This window comes from Meleagris gallopavo, chromosome 1, assembly GCF_905368555.1.
Source record: "Meleagris gallopavo chromosome 1, MGAL_WU_HG_1.1, whole genome shotgun sequence".
Lineage (NCBI taxonomy): Eukaryota > Metazoa > Chordata > Aves > Galliformes > Phasianidae > Meleagris > Meleagris gallopavo.
The window spans coordinates 38,977,441-38,998,902 of record NC_139404.1 but is presented as its reverse complement, the minus strand read 5'-3'; the positions used below and the strand labels follow the sequence as shown (position 1 = coordinate 38,998,902).

Below are 21,462 nucleotides of genomic sequence, written 5' to 3'. Positions count from 1 at the left end.
AATGGCTTACTTTAAAGACTACCTGTCTGTTTTGGAGCTACTGAGCTTTCCTTTTAGACGTATCTTAAATTAAAACTGAAACTTTGCAGAGTAGGGTTAAAAGTAATTCATAAATTTTGTATGGTTCATGCAGATCAAGCTGGATCAGTTTATAGAAAGAGATTAAAATCTCTTAGTGGTTCAGGGGTGTGTTCCCCTTATAAGTTTGTTTATTAGTGGAAATGAGTACAATATGGTGTGGCTTTATGGCTATCAGGCAGATTTCAGAGGGCTTTTCTCCTTGCTTGGGGTTGCACTGCACACTGACATGGAAGCCAGTAGGTCCAGACTCTGCCCACTGATGCCCTGCAGACTGCATTGTGCTCTTATTCAGCAATCCTGCAAGAGATAGAAAATAGCTGAAGTATAAGAGATCACTCATTTCTAGATAGAGGTGCAGTGAAGGAGATGTTAAAGACCTGACGAAGTTCTCTTGCTCGTTTTTTTTTTTTTTTTTAATTACTAAAAAGCTGAAACTACACTAAAAATGTAGTAACTCTAACTGTTCACGTGCTGCATACTAACCTTGCTCTCTGTAACTGAGAAAGAACGCAGCTGCAACATGTTCTCCTAACAGTGTGCCCAGACTTGCCCACTTGCCTGTACCTGGGAGCTTTATGGCAGGGCCCAGCCTGCTCAGGGTGCTCGCTGAGCTGTCTCACCCAGCTTGCCACAGGTGGTGGGAGAGCTGCTGTGCAGAAACCAGCTCTTAAACAGGCTGGGGGTGGGGGGGTTATTGAGGTGCTTTTCTTGGCTGTGATAGCCCTCTTGTTGCTACAAAGCTGCTGAAACGCTTTGGGTTTGTTTTTACAGAAGCTTAGGATGGCCTAAGTTGATCATGCCGCAGTTCCTCCCTGTCCCTGGTGCCTCAGGCAGCCGCTGTGGGTCAGGGTCAGGACTTTGCTGCTCTGTCACCTTGGGCCAGGGCCACGGAGGTAGCTTGGGAGCATGCCGCTTGGGAGCATGCAGCTGTAAGGGCCAGGCCTGCTCTTCTCTGGCTCAGCACTGATGGGCGCTGACATGGCCCCACAGACCTGAGGAACAGCAGTCCAAGGTAGACCGTTTAGAAACGTTGCCTGTCTCTCATTTTTTCAAAGAAGCTGTTAGCAGCTGGCTGGATTCCAAAGTGACACAATTAATCGCAAATTTCCAAATTAAGTGTAGTTACGAGATGCTGGAAATAAAAGTAAATGTGTTATAGTTGAAATCAATGACATTTGGTTTTGACTAGGTGATATTAATTGGATGAAATTGCCTTTTGGATGGTGCTTAAGGAAAATATTCAGAGAACCAAGATACATTGAAATAACAAGATTTATTCCACCTTTCTGCAGTAATGCTATTAAAGCTGACCCTGTCTGAATAGCAGGTTTTATTTTCTTTTAAAGGAAATGAGTAGGATGCCATTCTAAAACAGAGCTATTATTTCATATAGGACTTGTCAGAAGCTGCAATGTGAGTTAATTTCTTTGCTGTTTTGTTACAACAAGCAAAATGATGAACTTCATTTCTGTTACTTTCCTTGTATTAGGTTATGGACTAACACCTTAACATTTTTAAAATCCCATTTCCTAGAAGTCTTCATGATAACATTCTTTTCATATTGAAAATGAATATGTTCAGTTATTTCAGTCTCCAGTGAAATAAGCAAGGAAATTTTTAAGTGTGATTCAGGGAAAATACAGAAAATGTCTTAATTTATTAATGAAACCTTTCCTATCTGGTTATTCTTTCTTTTAGCTTTCCTTTAGGAGCACCTGCCAAGAGCACTCGGTGGAGTTGGGTTGAGATATTCCACTGTTGTCAAAAGGGATCATTTCTGAGTGATAAAAAATTGAGTCTTTTTTCACGTGGTCTGTTCTTATGACATTAACAGCATGAAACAACACATCTTTCAAGTAGCTAAATAATCTAGAATTTATAGAGTTAAGCTAAAATATTTCTCTTATGTTGTGTTGCAACATGCGTATCCGGTCCTAGAAATGTTTTCAAAAAAAATCTTCTAGATGGAGAATAAACAGTGCTAAATATGGTAATAACATTAAGCTACAAATTCCTTACAATTGTGTCAGTGTGCCTTGGAAACTTCACACATACTGGAGCAGAGCAATATTTGTATCCACGAGAAGACATTCTTTTGCCAGATATGCCTGCTTTTGATTTGCACTGAATCCATCTAGATTTGCACATTGTCAGCAGGGGTTTTCTAGAGTTATGAAATGCAAAACTGTTAAGCACAAATATTAATCATATAATTCCTGTGTTTTAAAGGAGATGTTGTAAGGATATTTGAGGTGCTTTTATTCTTTCCAGAACTAGAAATGATAATCAGTTATGATTCCATTGCAGTGCTTTTTAAGGAATAGATACATGATCTGAAGAAGAAAACTTATCACCTTTTAGTCTATTTACCACTTCAAATGATAAATAGGCTAAAAAATACATACCTTTTTAATCAGAGGAGCATCACGCCAGATATTTTGTGCTGTTTTTTTCCTGTGGTGCTTGTAAACTGTTGTACTTGGTCAGGCTGGAATGCAGCTGACTTTCTTCATAGCAGTGAGTATGGCACTGTGTTTCTTCCATGAATGAAGATTGAGAGAGTTGGGCTTGTTCAGAAAAGAAGCTGGGGAGACCTTATTGCAATATTTTGATATATAAAGGGAGAAAGACCTTTTTGCCATTGCCTGTACTAGACAGGATAAAGGGCAACCATCTTAAACTGAAAGAGGATAGGATTTAGATTGGATATAAAGACGGAAATTTTCACTCTGAAGGTAGTAAGGCAGTGGCAAAGGCTGCCCAGAGAAGTTGTGTGTGCTCCATGCCTAGAGGTCTTCAAGGCCAGGTTGGGTGGGTCTTTGGGTGACTTGATCCTAGTGAAAGGTGTCTCTTGCTCTAGATGGTCTTTGGTCTCTTCCAATCCAAACCAGTATTAAGAGCTTTTCTCCTCTACCTTCACTTCCACCACACAGGCATGAGATTGAGAGTGGACATGGATGGGACATTCTAATCATACAGTGTCTTGCTCGGTGATAAAATTGGAGTGGCAGAAAAAGAACTGCTGGGGGTTTGTGTTGTCCTTCAAAGCAGGCTTGGCACTTGTCAGCATATGATGAGTGATTTCCTTTGTATTGCTTGTTTTTTTTCCCCCCTCCATCTTGACTTGGTGCTTAGCTGCTGGCTGCTTACCCCACCACACCTGGCTTTGCTCAAGTTCTGTTGAGCTGGTTTGTTTGTTTGTTTGTTTTCAAAGGTTTAATGAAAAATTTATAAATTGCCACTAAAAAAAAAGAAGCAAGTCAGTACCCTCTCCTGAATTCTTAAAAGGTATTAAACAGCTATTTGCTGTAGCAGTGAGAATTTTCCAAATGTCTTGCTTTAAGGATTCAGGCTATATGCCTCCTGAGTTTTTAACTGAAATTAAATAATTTTGAGGCAAACAAGTTCCATTTCACAGGAATACAGTTTTAGAAAAGATCAAAAAGTTCTCTTCAGTAAATTCATATTTGCTGCTTAAATTACCCTGCTCAAAGAAGATATTGCATAGTGATCAACTCAGACAGACAACTATAAAATGTTAATCTAAGAAAGTTATGAGCTACAACATTTTACGGTAAGGAGATACACCCTAGTTTCTTAATACAGATTGTATCTTGAGACAGTCTTGTGCGTGATTCCTTGAGGCAATGAAGTTAGTGAGTTCTCAGCAACACAAAGCTGTGAAAGCTGTGCTCTGCAGTGTATTGTACTGACCTCTTAAGTGCTTTGGAAAGCACTCTGTTGTTATTTCTACCTTTTCCTTTTTGTTAAATCTGTAAATCTGTCTTCTTTGCTCTATGCCTTTTAGTACAGGTAATGCTCCAGAAGATGATGCTTTAAATAGATATTCCCGAACAGACAGGACAACTTACAGCAGATACAGCAGGGATGCAAACTCTTCTGGGAGTTCTGTACCAAGTAATGCTTTAGAAAAGAGGATTGAGGAACTTGAAAGGGTGAGTACCAACTAATGTCTGCATGGTATACATCCAAAATAAAGTACCTTCGAAACCTTGTGGGGAAATCAGTAGTGAATTAATACAGAAATGATTGATGCTTGAAGTGCGGCTGCTTACATCTACAAATATGTAAAGAAGCAAGCAGACAGAAAGAATGTGAGCTTTCTAATCATCATAATGTTTTGTTTTCATTTGGTTTGGAAGCACAAAATAGCTGAGGTAAAGATAATACAAGCGGAGAGCCAGCTGTGCTGTGTGTATTTGTCGTATGTACCTCGTGACACACAAGTGTAGGGCTAATAACCCAGGGGGAGATGGGGCTCACCGGCTGGTCAGAAAATAAGCAGAGTTCTATCTGATTTACTTCTTGTTTGGGATTTTATCATGTACTGAAGTGGTATAAAATTTAATTATTACCTTGTTGTTCACTGAATTGCTAGGCACCTAAAAATATATTTCAAACAAAGTTTTCTTTATTCCAGACGTTTTTAGTACAAACATTTTTGAAATAACAACGTTAAAGCTGTGTTCTTCACTTAAAACTTTTTTTGGCTAAGTATGTCATCTGTGTAACATATTATGAGCTTCTGTTTCTTCTTCTGAAGTGGCTTTTTGTGAGTAACTAGCCACATTTTTTTGAATTTGTATGGATGAAGTTGTTATGGCCTGCCCTGTAGAAGCTGACTGAGTAAATGCAATTTAAATAAGCTTTTAGTTTTTCTTTTTTTAAATGAGAAAAATGTAAAACTTGCTTTTTTTTTTTTTTTAAGACTTAGGGAAGCCAGATTTGGATGAAATTTGCTATAATCTTCCAAATTCAAATCATTTTTCTTCTAAAATAATTCAATTACAAATAAGAGAAAATAGAGGAAGATTTAAGGATTGCTTTTCAGAGTCCCAAACTCTGACTTGGTGAATTTCTGATGGACATTTTCATTTTTCTCTTATTCAAGCCCCCATATCTCGTGAGATCTTCATTCCCATGTTAACTAGTATTAAACAAAAATGAAAGGAAAAAATATATATAAAATGTGGAAACTGAGACTTTCCATTAACATATTTGTCTCATAGACCCCGTCCAATTTTGGACTCGTGTAAGTGAGATATTAATTAAGCATCTCTGGAATAGGAGATATCACACAGGTTAGATGTGAGTAAAATATCTTCTTAGATGTGATTCATTAGCTCCTTGCAGTGTAAAGGCTTAAAGGCTTTTGGGTTTGACTTGCTGTAGAAGCGGAATTACAGGCATTTGTGTGGTTTATGTCTGCGTGCATGTAGTGAGGGTGTGGTATTTTAATGGCAATAAAATAAAACTCTGTCTTTAAAACAATTACCTTTGACAACAGTGTTTATTCTATTTTTAGGAACTTGCAAAGGAGAGACAGGAAAATGTAAGATTAATGAAGATGACACAGGATAAAGAGGAAGTAATTGGAAAACTGAAGGAAGAAATTGATTTATTAAACAGAGTAAGCACATATTTTCTTACGTGGTACTTTATAAAGAGGGGATAAAAACCTCTGCATTCTCAGTGCTTTTCTTCAGGTTCTTGTAACCACTTGGCAAAGTCACAAGAGAATTAAGGAATTAAGTGGTTTTTGTTTTTTTTGTTCAGTTTTGTATCTGTGTAACTTTTCAAGAGGCATGTTAACAAGTTATATTTTCCAGGTGGCTTCTGTTTGTCGTCATTAACTTCCAGAACTTTTTAACTGTTGAGAAACTTCTTATTGCTGTTTTGTTGTTGTTTGTTGTACAATGAGATTACAAAAGCATTTGTTCTTTACTGCCACTTCCTTTCAAATTCAGTACGCAGCATACCAGGAATTAATGAAGTTTGGAGTTCAACAGTTTTCTTAGTAAATTGTTCCAAGGCTCATGTCAGAAAAAGCAGTGGTAGCTTTAATTTATTTATTGTCAGTTCTAATTTACTAATTAGGTATGTTATTAGTAGGTAATCTTAGACAGATTTGAAAGTGTGTATTACTGTTCTCACCCTATTGTCATGCTTTTTGTTTTTGATCCCAAAATAAAGGCATAACAAGACAAGGGGCAGGAGACTTGGGTTATCTATGCTCAGTGCAGGGTATGAAGGCATGAGAAGAAGTTTGGGAGAACAAAGCTTGCTTAGGAATGGGGCAGAGTAAGAAATTTTTGAAGTTAGTGTAAAATACCAATTTTAACAAGTCCCAGTTTAAAGGATGAACTGGGAACTCTTCCTAGAATAGATTGGTGACCTTGTCTCAAACATTTCAGTTGATGTGCAGTCTGGATGTACTTGGGAAATAAGCTTCTGCTATTTATGCTATACCTTTATGGGGAGATACAGATCTTCCTGTAAAATTTAAACAAAATGGCCTTGCTGAATTCAACAGTAAAAGGAGGCAATAACTTCATGTGCATTATGGTAGACTTTGATTTTGTGGCATTTGTTTGTAACAGTGGAGATGAACATACACAAAAGATGGCAAATTAATGAATTAAAAGACTAAAGCAGCTGTTATTTCTTTTTACAAAGAAAGATAGAATGTATAGGCTTAATGAAATATTGTCTGTTTTGGAGAGATTTGTGATTTAACTGAGGAATTGGTTTTCATGCCATTTCTACATGTGACAAGGAATCTTTCACATCTAAGCTGACCTCTTCAGTAATACTCGAGGAATCTGTTCACTCCTCTGTAATGGGTGGCAAAGCGACTTCATACTGCTGTTCACGTCTGATTTCCTGTCTCAGAGATCAGAAAGCAAAAAACAGAAATACCCAAATCACTGCAAGCCTGTGTTTTAAGATCTGTTTTGACAGTTTCTAAGGCAGAAGCAATGGGTTTTTTTTCCTGCTGTATTTGAAGGATGATGTCCTAAATTAAATCCATAAAGAGATTGGAAACCATCTTTGAACATCCATAGTAAAGTCAAATAGGCCTTGTGTACTGCCTGCATTTAAGTATGATGGCAATTTCTGTTTGTTGTGTGAAAAAAAATCAAAATATAGTAATTCCAGAAACCTTTTTAGTACAGAACGACTAAAACTGCATTGATGAGAGATATATACATGGAACTCCCTAGGTAGTCTCCATAAATGCAGGAGATAATATATATATATTTTTTCTCCACCAGCACAGCATTTATCATAGCTATAACATTATGTATTGGCTTTATTGCACTGCAGCTATTAATGTTTGAATCCCACAGGTTTTTCTTCACGTTGAAATAGCTGCCATTTGACTTTCTGACCATCTTACTGATTTGTTTTACAAAAATTGAAGCCAACATGTGTCAAGTGATGCTTCCATTAAAGCAGATACAATTTCACTTTCTTTTGTAATAGCTTTTGGATTTTTCAGTGCTTTTATATTAGCTATCCATGTGAATTTAGAAAAAGGAAAGCTTTAGAATAGTGAAAGAAGTTACAGAAGTATTACATCATTGCCATGATGGAAGGGCATGAAAGTTAATATGGCAGTCATATTTGCCTAAGGCTTAGGTTTGCAACTGTGATCATGAGAGTCAGCACTTAAACATCCATCTGTTCTTCATAGAAAGTTGCTCTGTAGACCTGGCATCAGGATCACATGCTTTACGTGCAGGATAAGAGAAGCCCCGATGACTTAGGGAGCTTATACAGTGATCTTTTTAAAAGGTTTTGCTTGTAAAGAACCTAAATGGAGGTCTTGAAATTTGACCATCTATGCATCTTTCCTGTTAATCAAAAAATGCTGTTATTGCATGTTAGATTGCAAAGAATTTCAAGTCAGATAGCCTAAATGCCATTTTATTGCTTAGCTTCCTGACTTCTCAGCCCTCATGTTTAGAGAAATGCTTCTTCTAGAAGTCTTGGTCAGTTTGTGACCACAGATGCATCCTTCATTGGCAGAGACCTTGAGTTACACTTGAAAAGCTATTTTTATGAGAATCCTGAAAACTTGTTGGCAGACTTTTTTTCTCTTTTTAAGTAAATACATTTATTTAATGTGAAACTATGATTTTACTGAGAACAGTCAGTACAAACATGCTTAAAAAATGCTAGCTGCGTTTATATTGAGAACCAGAGAAATCTCTGCCGTAAATAACATCTTTTCATTCCAGTAGATTAACTACTAAAGTATGTCTGCCACCTTTTTGTAAGAAAGGAGTAATTGCTTCATAAGCACCTCAAGGGAAAGGCATCTCAGGATATTTATGTTAAACATTTGTACACTAAGTTCAGCTGTCAGTTAGTTTACACTTAATCATTTCTGGTCTATCTGTCACTATAGTTAAACATATATTTGGATATAATCTGTCAGTGAGAATTCACAATCCAGCTAGTGTCAATACTGTGCAGTTACTGGTTCCTTCTGTAGACCAGGCTTTCCTACTACAGCATCTTATTTACTAATAAATGTAAATTATTAGCATTGCAGTTATTAATTTTGAATAAGAAGTCTTAAATTACAGAGCAGAATAAACCACTTTCTTCTCTCAGTCCACTATTTCCTTAGACACTTAAACTGATTTAGTTATTTTTCCTGGATCACATTCAAGAACGTCTTTGGAATGTTATTTTATCATCATAAAATTTCAAAAACTATTTATATTCCATTTGGAGTAAATAACAGGTGTTTTTATACAGAAGGCTGGTAGGTAAGCTTTAATTGAGCTACCTAATGGCTCTGTTAAAAGCATGATTAAGCACAATATTACATTCACTGAACTAAAAAGTACAACTGCACTGATAATAGTATTTTCCCTTCCACCTTATTATTTATCTGCACAAGGGATAAAACAAATTGTGTTTTCTAAAATGACATAGTAAACTGTATTTGCAGTAGCTGCTCATCAAAACTCTTGCATGTGTAGATGTTTAACACTTGCACGCGTTACAGCAGACAACTGCTTTTCCAGGAAGTCATTCCTGTGTGACACAGTATTACCTCTGTTAATACAAAGAGGAATTTCTGCTAGTGATTTTTGATTCCAGACTTCAAAACCAAAAGATTAATTGCAAAGGTATTGGATTTGGGCTTGCCGAATTGAAGAGGCTTTTAAAAATCACAGAACTGATTAACACAGAGTCTCTAGAATGCACTTCTGGAGTGATCCCACTGAAAAAAGATAAAGAAAATAGGTTCCTTATGTTAAACAGCACTTAACAACTAAAAGGAATAAGAGAAAAACATCTTTTCTCTATTATTGTTTTATGTTTAATCTACCCTGACAACACCAGGGATTTGCAGAGAGATCAGAGGACATTTAATAGCTGATCAGAGCTGATCGGAGTCCTGGTTCTTCCTCCTTTTGCCCGCCTTCCATTTTTCTTCTCAAAGTGCTGTCCTTGATGTCACTATGTCCTCATTTTTTTTTGTTGTTCTCATTCTGTTTGTTCCATGTTGTTTGTACAATACAATTATTTTTATTGAACCAATGCCAGCCTCATCTTTTTCTCACTATAAAGATCTGGGAGAATTTGGTAGGGAATCAGCACTGAGATTGGAAACTAGTTAAATACAGTCAGTGGTGGAAGGGGGATGGACACTTGTGGTAGGAGCAATCTATTTTAAAGATACATTTTTAGTGTGTATCCTTTCTTTCAGTAGGAATTTAGGTAGAAGTTATGATATATCTTTCAATTTTATTTTATTTTTTCCACAGCAAATGGAAAAAATAGGCAGGTGGTTCTTTTCCTGAAATAAAAAACACAAGATGCTTAATGTAAAATATACAAACTGACTTTACTGCAGTAATAACCAGCAATGTGTACATATGCATGTGAGATATACAAACACAATGTAGGGAGCAGGGGTTGCAGCTAATATATAAACTCCATTCCAAGTAATCACACCCATGCTATTTTGATTTTCTGTTGCATTAATTCGTGCTATAGCTTCAGTTTTGCTCGTACATTCCCATTTCAACATACTTGTTGTATATGTGAATGTAACTAATGTTTTGTAATTACTGTAACTCTTGGAAAAATGATGAGTTTAACAGATTGAATTACAGTGACACTAATTCATCCCAAACCCAACTTCTTGACTTCAGAGCTAAGATGTTAAATTCCTGCTGCTGCTAATTGTGAGTTTGTATTTATGTCCACAGAAATGTTTCTCATTTTACTTTCACAGGACCTAGATGATATAGAAGATGAAAATGAACAATTGAAGCAAGAAAATAAAACCCTCTTAAAAATTGTTGGACAGCTGACAAGGTAGAAGATTCAAGCCTCAATGAGGAAAGATTTAAAAACTACTGATTGAATGTTAAGGTCAATATAGTAATACTTCCTGTGTTGCAGTATGTTATAATAACTGTCTTTATATTTATTGTTAGGAAACCAGATGAATGTTTATTTTCGTAGTTCTTTCTTCTTGCAATGGATGGCATCAAAACTGGGGTTTTATCTTTAGCTTTCATTTCACGGAAGAGTGATGAAAATTTTTGTCACGTTACAAAATCCTAAATTCAAAAATGTGGGGGTTTTCTATCTTCAGATTACATCAGGATGTACTAGGGTAGTTTGAAACTCATAGCACCAAGATCACTTTCAGTCCATGTGGGTGTATATTTTTGAAACGAATGAAAGCAATACAAAGAAGCTTTGTTTACACAGATCCAAAATATATTTTTTGTGAATTATTTCCTTTTTTGTTTCAGCAGCTGTAAAGTGGATGCCTTATTACTGATGTATAACATTTTGCAGATTGATTACTTGCTCTGAAAGCTCTTGTAATGTTGAGGGTTTTTTTTTTACTGTATTTGAAAGACTGACAGTAATAGAGTAGTAGCGATATTTTTCTGTATAGCAGTATTTTGTCAGGAGGGGGAGTTTTTATTAATAAAATAAATCACCTGTGGTATCAGCATTAATGAGTTCTTAGAATCACATTGAAGTTGTGCACTGCAGTTTATTTTAAAGCTTTTGCTTTAGCAATGAAATGCAATTTTGCTATCAACCAGTAAATTTGTGTGCTGTGAGAATACAAACAAAGCCTGGAGCTTTCATCTTTGATGAAAGACACTTCTGCAATGCGTTTCTATTTAAAAGCTGTTGTTTTAACATTTGTAGTGATCATAACCAATGTGAGGTTTGCAATGTTTCCATTTTTAAGCTGGGTCAGATTTTTTGTAAGTGTGTAATAAAGTAGAGAGGAATACAAGTGGTTTGCACCCTTTTGAGACATTGAATGGTTTTATAAAAAAACCTTTTATACTTGATTTTAAACTAACAAAGTGTTTAAGAAGTGCCTGTTTAAATGTTACAATCTGCTTATGACTGCAGACTGATTATAATATAACAGTAAATTTTCATTTGATATAAAACACAGATTTAATTAATAGTTTACTTCTTAAAATTCCTTTTAGGCTGAAATTTGATGTACTTTATTTCACTTTAATACAACATCTATTTCATTCTTAATCAGAATTAATATATTTCATTTGAGTCAGAAGACCTGAAAGAAGAGCATTTCAAAGAGTCCAGGCTTTTTCATGCCAGTTTGAAGTTTGGTGCATGTGCGTAGCTTTTGTTACATTAAAACTTAAAGGCAACTTTAATACATATCAGATTTGCCAATTGTTTCCATGCAATATACTTAATGGCTGGAAGAGATTCTTGAACTTCAAGTTCAGGAATTACTGTTATGCCTTGGATTGTTTTGACTACAGGATTTTACATTTGTGTAGTCTAACGAGGAAGAACTTTTCAGAACTTTAAAGGATTTTTCAAGAAGTATTTTTTGAGATATTCCAGGTTGCCTTTTATGAAGAACATAAAGGAAGAATGGGACAGAATCTAAAATGTTATCTCAAGTTTTGGAATGGAATGGAGGGGGGAGGTGGCCCCCCTGAACTATGATATTCCCTCTGAACTATGATATTCAGCAGTGAATATCTGTCCAAATATTAGCCAAACAGTAAGAGGAAGTCCCTTCATTTATCACTTCCATAAAGTTAATTGAAAGTCATATAATCATTTGAGCTGTATGCCTTCTGAATAAATACAGAACTTTCTCTGGAAGAATATTTGATTTCCTTCTGTGTGTGCTGAGTAGGAAATACACATACAGGTCTAAGATGTGGGATGTGAAACTTATTGAAAAATTTTTGAGGTCTTAATTCAGAAAGATAGATAGTAATCCGAAGTTGTAAATCAGGTATTTCATAAACTGTATGTCACATACATTTTAAACCAAAGAAGAATGATGACAAAGAATACAAACAACAATTGTCGTCAGATTTACCTCTTTTTGGTTTGCATTGAATTAAATTGTATTGAATAAAACTTAGCAGCAGAAACTCCAAAATTAGCATTTCTTTTTTTAACCTGGACACACAGTCGTGATGGTATTATTTGGCCAAAGAGCTATGATACCATACCTCGAAGAGGCAAGGGAAGTTTCCAAATATTTGAAAACAGTAGTCCTTCAGGCAGAAAGGTGTGAACAATGGAACTGTCGAGAATTCACACCTAAAGTTACTTCAGGACATTATTGTTTAATTTGTATACAGAACGTCTGTATACAAATATACAGATGTTCTGTATACAGATATAAAATGCTTCATAGTACTAAAAATACCCACAAATCGTATTTTTAATCATAACATTTATGCTGACCTTTGTGAAGAGTTGATGGCTTTTTGAAAGGCCTGTTTCAATAATAATTTCTTACTGCTTATGTTATCAGTCTCTTGGGAGAAGTTTAGTAGACTCTAGAATAATGGTATATTACTTAGAATGTTATTAATCACCTAGTCATTGCTTGCCAACATAGTTTTATTTCAGTAGGGTGTCCTTATAATCAAGCTCAACCATAGAATAAGTTTTTCTCCTAGGTGATTCAAATATGTTAACTTAGCTACTTTGCCAGCAATTCAGTAACAAGTGTCCCCACACTCTCCAAACCAACACCTCTGTTCTCAGCAGATACGCTGCTGCGAGTGGGAATCCATCTCAAGTGGGAAGGCTGTACGATTCCTGGATCGTACTCGGGCTAAATTAACATACCTAGTGTAAATTACAGCTTTTTTTTGGAAGGGGGCATTACTATGCAATATTTACTGGATGGATGACTTTCTTGGAGATTTCTGAACTTTCCTGTCTTATAACTTGCACCAGACTTGCCTAGATCTAGCATTTGTGTTTCTAGGTACTTGAATTATCTAGGAAATTTAAACAAAAAGAAATCCCTGTTGACTAAAGCAAATGACAGAAAATGCTTTAATAACAAACAGCACACAATACCTGTTTAAAAAATGCAAAATTATACTCTTTTTATGGTCATGTACTGTTGTATAGAAGACAAACACTGTGAGACCTGAAGGTTAAAATTCTGCAAAAAAAAATTGTTGATTCTACACTCTAACCTTGTGGGATTTGTTCTTTAAAAGTAGAAGACTAAGCACATATAAATGTTGATTTTTACAAGGAAATTCAATATTGTGCATTTTTTTCATTTTAAAATAATTAAGTAGCCATGTTTAAGTTCAGTGCTATTTGCTACATATATTAACCAAAAGAGTACAATACTTACAAATGAGTGTTTTTTTCTCTGCCTTAAAAGCAAAAATTTTGTGCTAATTACCTGATTTCTATTTACACGTTTTGAGTTTCATATATTTCTCTTGGCTCTGAATTTGACTGAAAAAAAGAGAGTTACAAGAAACCAATGAGGGAATTCCAAGGTAGGAAGCAGAACCTAATGATTTGGTGTTTATTATTCAGCTGTACTGAGAACTAACTGTGGGAGGACCTGTGATTGGCATAAGCACTACAAAGAAAGTCAGGAATTTAAGTACATTGGAAAAGGAGGGATTAATCTGCATCAAAGTTTTTCTCTATATGTCAGGTAACATTACAACTTGGAAACTTGCTACTGTAAGACCAGAAGGAATACTGGAGACCAAATTACTTTTTAACCCTTTGCTAGGAGGGCAGAGTTACACTGACATCAGGTATTTCATATCTTTCTGTAACTTTTTTGTGTCTATTTCCAGCTTGAATTCAAACAAATCAGTATTAGTAGCCCAGAGGAGGGGTAATTATCAGTGAAACAAACAGACTATAAACACATAGGACTGGTCAGTATTTCTTGAGTTTAAACCCTTTTTGAAGATGTCAGTTCAGTTCGTCCATTTTCATCAGTATTAATCACCATAAACATGTCAGTTGTAGTAACAGCCATTTTAGTTAGAGAAACAGCCATTGCAAGCCATGACTTACACGTGTACAATAAAATAAACCTGTGCTACTTCCTTAGTTCTGAGACAAAGGAGCTAAACTATATTTAAAAAAATCTGTTAAAACAAGCGAAAAAATGAGTTCTTCATCTTGTCTCATAATGTGATCTGGATCCTCTTTGCTGAAAGTTCACTACAGATATGTTCCAAGTCAATCATTCCAGTTTCAATACCTCCATATGGAGCATTTCTGCTTGTGTTATTAAGCATTTCTGTGTCATATATCCAGGATATAAAGGACTTTGATAGGTGTTTTATATACCATTCCCGATCTTCCAAGTATGGTGACTTACTGTATTATTCTCCACCTACCATTTTTCCTTATACTGCAGCAGGTGTACATTACACTGTTAATTTAATCCTTTTGTTTTTATTTCTGGATTTGTGGTGTAACTTTTCTTGTTCGAGGTTTTGGCTAGTTGTAATTTTCCTGTTCTGAAAAAATTGTGATAGTTGACTTTTCCTCTGAAAATAATCTCCTAATGCAGAGTCATTTTTATAAATATCCTTTTTATGCATTTAAGAAGCACCATTGAATACCCGAACACCCATTTTAGTTTTGAACACTGACTAGTTGTAATATCTGTGGTATCAGATGAAATTTGATGTTGAGATTTACTATTGCAGGTAAAAGATATGCATTTAATCTAACAATAAAGACTGTGTGCCTTTGTCCAAATAAAAGAAAATTCTTTTTAATCCTGGCTGACTATTTATTGCGTTTACAGGAAAATTAATGTCATCTGACTGGAATTCTAACTGAATTTGTCATCAATATTGAAAAGTACCCAAACTGAGGATTTTTTCTAACATTCAGATGAAATTATTCAAGTGTGCATGTCTACACACACAAGAGAAATCTGTGTTTTTACTCTTCTAACTTTCTGCTCTCACTCTGCCTTCAGGAATGTAGTGAGTGCATCCTACAATCAATTAGATGGACCTGACTTTTTCCTACGCTTCAGAATTTAAGTTCAGTTTATCCCAGGAAAAGTTTATGATACTGCTTCTGTAGAAACAAATTGAATTGATTTCACAATAGATTTAATTTAATTTCATATTTGAATACATGTTCACTTCTTCACAGGCAGAATCGTTAAAGACAACCTCCTCCTTATTCCTTGCTATAGAAAAGTAAGAGGTGAGTAGTACTATGGATCATCAGTGAACACTGAGTAGATTAAAATATATATATACATATATATATACATATATGATACATTACAGCTTATTCTTAAAGTTTATAATGTTGCCTGACCAAAAAAACAAAAAACCAACCTAAAACTAGAAGCATAAACAGTAAGCGTTGGCAGTAATTGTGTAGGTCCTTGAATAGGAGTTGCCCTCGTTGCCCTCTTAGGAGATTTTAACATCTGTGACTCTTAGGTATTTGTTACATTATAAAGCTTGATTACAGATAGTAAGAGATAAAACCTGTAACTATAGGTTACAAACATGGGTATCAATTTATTATGAGAACTGGAATTGCTGTAAAAGAGAGGTAATGAAAATGTACACACGTTGGTGCTAATTCTCTGCTTTTTTTTTCTTGTAAACAGAAGATAATCGTGTTTTGAATTAATCTGCTTATTGTTGACTTCATGTTATAACTAAGAAATGTCTGAGCTTTGTGAAACAGCAGAACGACACACTTACAATGTGGTGACAGCACAAATGAAAACCCTTCTTTATACCAGAATATCTTCTAAGACCCTAAGCATAATTATAAAGAAAAATGGTGTTTTTTTCTCATGCATGAGGTTGTATATCAGAAAGGTGCAGCCTGATAATTGGCATCTTGGCACAAGCTCCATAAGTATTTATCTCTGGAAGTCAGGTTTTGTAGATCAAGAACGTGTGGAATGAAACTTTTTTTTTTTTCCTTTCCCCCTCTTTCTCTTAGAAATGTTAATCTCTGCATTTGCCTGAAGGCTCCTTATAACAATGATGCATTTTAAAGAGTTTAAAACTTTGATTGCAACAGTGTAAGTGTGGTTAGAGCCAGCTACCAAATATATTTAATGGGTGGGGACAATAAAACCACTGAGGCTTTGCAAGTTGAGACTGTCTAGAAATAACTCTCATATTTCTCTCTGAAACAATTATTTAGAAAATGCTAATTGTTCCCAACTGAGTCACTCTTTCTACCCATTTAACTGCTTCTGCTCACTACAGCTTGTCTAAAACATCACTCACAAAACTCCATAATGTGTTATTCCGGCTTTGTACAGAGCAGTGACATTTAAAAAAAAGACTGACTGCTTCTAATTCTTATTCAACAGATTATAGCATTTATAAAAATGGTTAAAACACGGGAGAAAAGTATGAGAAAATGCATGGGGTGAGACTGTGCGGGTCTGAATACCAGGGAGAGGAACAGGTGTGTAGGAATGAAAAAAACCTAGGTTGTCTCCAATAATTTTTCATGTAGCTTACAAAACAGCAAGGATGACAAACTGGGTACCAGGCTGTGAATGAGGAGACAGCAATTTTGAACATTACTTTCTGAGTGTTACCTAATTTGTGATACTACAGTAGTATCAGCTGGTATGTCTGATGCATATAGGGATGTGTAGGGCTGTCCCAGGTATTTAGATCTCTAGTAGAAACATGGAACAGTTCAGCATATGGTTACAAGTCCCTTGCTAAAGCACCAGGACTTTAAGGAGGATTTCTGATTTGCTTCTGAGCTTCCTATTTGTTGCATCCTGCAGATTTAAACATTACAAAGCCCCATTCAACAACTGCTGAAATTAGTGAGAAACAAATGACACAGCTGCCTTTTCATTATACCAGATAGCAGAATGCAGGTGTTACGAAACAAAACAAAACCAAAAAGCTTTTAAAAAGCACTCTGAATATAATGTGAGTGATGTCATTAAGTACACTCTAATGTGATACACTATGCCTATTCTAATGCTGTGGTGCTCATGCGATATTTAAAAATAGAATAATTAAAAATATATCATAGGCTTATGTTTACACATTAAGATTGACATTTTATGTAACAAGAACTGTATTCAGATGCTTCCTGAAATACAACATTTAATGGCTGTACTAATTTGAAAAAATCTGCTATAGGAAAGGCTACCTAGAATTGGCAGTTAATTGCTGATGTAAGGAGCAGTTATTTTTTTAGTATTAAAAATTGCAACCCAAAAATTGATGTCTTGAAAGTTCCTGCAAGAAGTGCGATCGTTAATAGGTGTATTATAAGTAATATCTAAGACTATTGAAAATTTGAGGTAAAAAAAACATTTCTATTTTTGGAATTTATTTAGTATTCAGGATCATCTGTTGCTTACCTTCTTAACTTCATTTCTCTGAGATTTCATATGTATGTTTTTGGCTGATCTGCATAGCAGCAGCAAAACACTTCTCCAGATGCACCTGACTGTAAAAACTTAGAACTGGTAAGAATCTCAAGAAAGGTACTTCCAGTAAGTGTGTTCTTTATTCCCATTCCTTTTAAGCAGCTGTCAGCAGTCTCCTGAGAAACTGTCTATTTAGTACTCAAATCCCTTTTATTTTACAACCTGCCCACTGAGTTTATGAGGCTTTTTGAATGCTGTTAATATTTTAGCTGGGACAGTTGAGAGTAGTTAGAAATGCACTGGCTGCTTCTGTGGGAGTGTGTTCCAGTACTTGGAACCTATTACTGGCACTAATGAACTCACTCCGCCATAGAAAGACTGGTGCATTGCAATGTGGAAATGTTCACTGATGCAAAAGGCATCGGTGGCTGATACAGGGTTCATACGGCTACAGAACAATATTCTGAATTTTGTTAAAAGAGTTTTGTGTGCAGAAAGGTTGTAAATACTGTGTTAGCTCAATGAGAGGCTCATAGAATGGCCTACGTTGAAAAAGGACCACAATGATCATCTAGTTTCAACCCCCTGCTATGTGCAGAGTCGCCAATCACCAGACCAGGCTGCCCAGAGCCACATCCAGCCTGGCCTTAAATGCCTCCAGGGATGGGGGCATCCACAGCCTTCTTGGGCAACCTATTCCAGTGTGTCACCACCCTCTGAGTGAAAAACTTCCTCCTAATACCTAACCTAAACCTCCACATCTCAGTTTAAAACCATTCCCCCTTGTCCCATCACTATCCACCCTCGTAAACAGCCATTCCCCTCCTATTTATATGCTCCCTTTAAGGCCCCAGTGAGGTCTCCCTGAAGCCTTCTCTAAGCTAAACAAGCCCAGAAGAAATACTCAAAGCTGAAACAACACTTGTATATCCAAAAGGCCAATGTGATAACAAATGGATGAATAAAGCTGATCATAAGATCTGCTGAGTTGGAAGGGGCCCACAGCAATCACCAAGTCGAACCCCTGGTTCCACACAGGTACGCTCAAAACTAAACCCTGTTCTGAGAGCAGTGTCCAAATGCTTTTGAACTCCAGCACTTAGGGCTGTGCCCACTGCCCTGGGCAGCCCGTTCTATGCCCGCCACCCTCTGGTGCAGACCCTGTCTCCAACCCCACCCCTCTCCTGACACAGCTCCATGCCGTTCCCTCGGGCCCTGTCGCTGTCACACAGAGCAGAGCTCAGCGCTGCCCCTCTGCTCCCTGTGAGGAGCTGCAGCCGCCATCAGGCCTCCCCTCAGCTCCTCTGCTCTGGGCTGAACAACCCAGGGACCTCAGCTGCTCCTCATATGCCTTGCCCTCCAGACTCCTCTCCCTCTCCCCCATCTTTGTTCCCTGATACCTTTTTTTGTCTTTACGTTCTGTAGGTAAACAAAGTTGCAAACTTCTCAAAGCTTCTACTTTGGGGCTTCTATCTACAGACACACCTCTCAGATGTGTAACTTCAGTATTCTTCAGTTTCTTAAACAGCACTGAGTTTCTCTTTTGACAGTTAATACAATTAGTTGTATGAGGATTCTACATTAGAAGAATATAACCATGTGTTTCCATAATTTCCTTTTCCTCTTTTGTCTTATTTCATCCTGAGACACCTCTTAGATTTTTAATGCTGAAGCTGAAATACAGTGCAGTTTACATGCTAAATCTAAGGAAGCTCATCCCACCAAATTACCTTTTTCCACTGAAATTGGAGCGTTCTGTATATTTTGCTGGGTTTTTTTTATGCCATGGAGGCAAAAATCAGTTAAGTAAGGGTTTGGGAAATGCTTGTATCAATTATGCTTAATACTTGAATCTATTAGCAGTTTTTTCTGGCCCCATGCTGTCAGAGTTGTGTGATTACAGAAATAAAGCAAACAAAAGTACCTATGCAGGGGGCAAGTTGCAGGTAAGTGCTTTTTGTTTGGTGTATTTTCCTCTCTTAGGCTGTGCACCAGGCTGTATAGTGCTGTCCACTAAGCTGCTGTGATCAGACAGCTGAACCAGTGTATTTCAGGACAGTGTCATTAACCGAGTGCTGATAGGAAAACCTACTGGACAGCATGAATCAGCTTCCATTTATTTGCAAATTGGCAAAATATCACATTCCTCTATGAAATCTGTGCCTGCTTTTCCCACTGCTCTTTTGCGAATAACAACCTGTTCTTATACCAAGAAACAGGAAGGTTTAAAGCAAGTCTCCTCTTGATTTGTCAGCCGCCCTGCTTGGCGTCGAGGCAGTGAGACACAGGATGCAGTTTACAAGGCGTTGGCACTACAGTGTAATGGCAAAGTGCCATATCTTCTCACCAAAGAAGCCGAAGCAGAACACATTTCTCCTCATAATTATGCAAGAATTAAAATAATAAACTGTTTTGTGATCTTGGCAAGTGGTGCTCTGGCTTTAAATGAAGTTTAATCACCTCTTGTGAAAGTAGTAATTAAACTACTATGTATAAAGCATCCAAATTTGAAATCATGGGCAGAGCTTTCTTCTTCCTGCTCTGTCCCCTGCACAATGTTACATTATTTAGCTTGTTACACATTCTTGGCACTTACAAGAAGAGATAAAATGACATTTTGAGGATTAATTTTTTCAGTGCTTAAGAAATCAGATCTCTAAAAGTAGCCTAATAAGCACAGAACGTAGCTAAGTCTTAGGCCTTTTTCCAAAGAGAAGGAAATGTTTTTATTTAGTGTGAATTTTTAGTAATCCGTATTCTACCTGGATGACCTGTAAGGACTGAGTGCACATGTATAGGAATGCTCTGGATGGTTTGCCTTGTTAAACATGTCTGAAATGCATTACCCTGAGCTGCTGGCCAAGGCAACAGCTCAAGTGCACATTAAGCATATAGGGGGCTTTTCCTGCTCACGTGGCTACATGTTCACAGATCTAGGGTGGAAGCTGTGAGGCCTTTGCTTTGCCATACACCTGAGGGAAAGGCTGGCTGTAGTTTGTAGCCTTTTAGCTTCTCTTTAAGGATACTTCTTGTGCTGCTTGCCTTCATTGTGGCTCTGCTGCTGGTTTTACTGTTTGAATGTCACAGAAATGTGGGTGTGTCAGCCAGAGCTCGAGCAAAGGTCGTGCTAGAGAGCAGGTAGGAGCTGAGGAGTGGTGAGCACACCCATAAGGATTGCTTGTGTGAGGTGATGGTGTTTGGCTTGGGAGGAGAAAGGACAGCGCTGTTTGCTTGGCATGTTGGCATGGAAATAGTTATCACGGCACCTAGGCCGTGCCGGCTCATGGAAAGTATTATTTACACTTTCTAATTTGAAAATAAGTCCTCGTGCATGCTGATTTTTTTTATTCCCTCTTATTTATTCAGTGCAATAGAGAACAATAGCTCTGGGATGCAGGGGAAGTAGAAAGGAACAGGCGAGGGTCAGAGTGTGAAAGAACTGAATGCAGCAGAAAGGCTTTAAAACAAACAGGCAGGGTGAGGCAAATGTGAGGGGAGGGCAGCGGCAGCGCGTTCGCCAGCAGACAGCCTGTCCTAGCACTCAGCAGAATAACAGCAGTCAACCAGAAAGGCATCCCATCAACTTAGAAAGGCATCCAGACCATGGGCTGTGAAAGGTGAGAGCCGGAAGGTTCTTCCTTTTTGGGCGCTGGGTCTTTTTAAAGCTGCAGCTTTAGTCAGCTTGCACCTGTGAGTGTTATTAAGTCTATGTGTTCCTCAATAAACAATGCAGTACAAAACTGAACATACACATTTTCAAATATCCTTTGAAAGCATATTTGGGAGCTGCAATTAAAAAAATGGTCTCGATGTGCAGTGAAAGGAGAAATGACAGAATACTCACAGGCAGTGAAGGCAGTCCAGCAAAAGCAATAGCAAATTCTGAGCAACAG

At 36.9% G+C, this 21,462-nt stretch overlaps 1 protein-coding gene across 1 annotated transcript in view; it reads left to right on the top strand.

The window, feature by feature from the left end:
• PAWR (pro-apoptotic WT1 regulator) overlaps positions 1-14,954 on the top strand; it is a 73,087-nt gene extending 58,133 nt beyond the window's left edge. The window contains exons 5-7 of the mRNA XM_085221768.1: positions 3,890-4,037; positions 5,408-5,512; positions 10,145-14,954. Coding sequence (XP_085077894.1) covers positions 3,890-4,037; positions 5,408-5,512; positions 10,145-10,231 — 340 coding nt within the window. The 3' untranslated portion in view covers positions 10,232-14,954. The remainder of the gene's footprint in view (positions 1-3,889; positions 4,038-5,407; positions 5,513-10,144) is intronic.
• Positions 14,955-21,462: the final 6,508 nt, after the last annotated feature.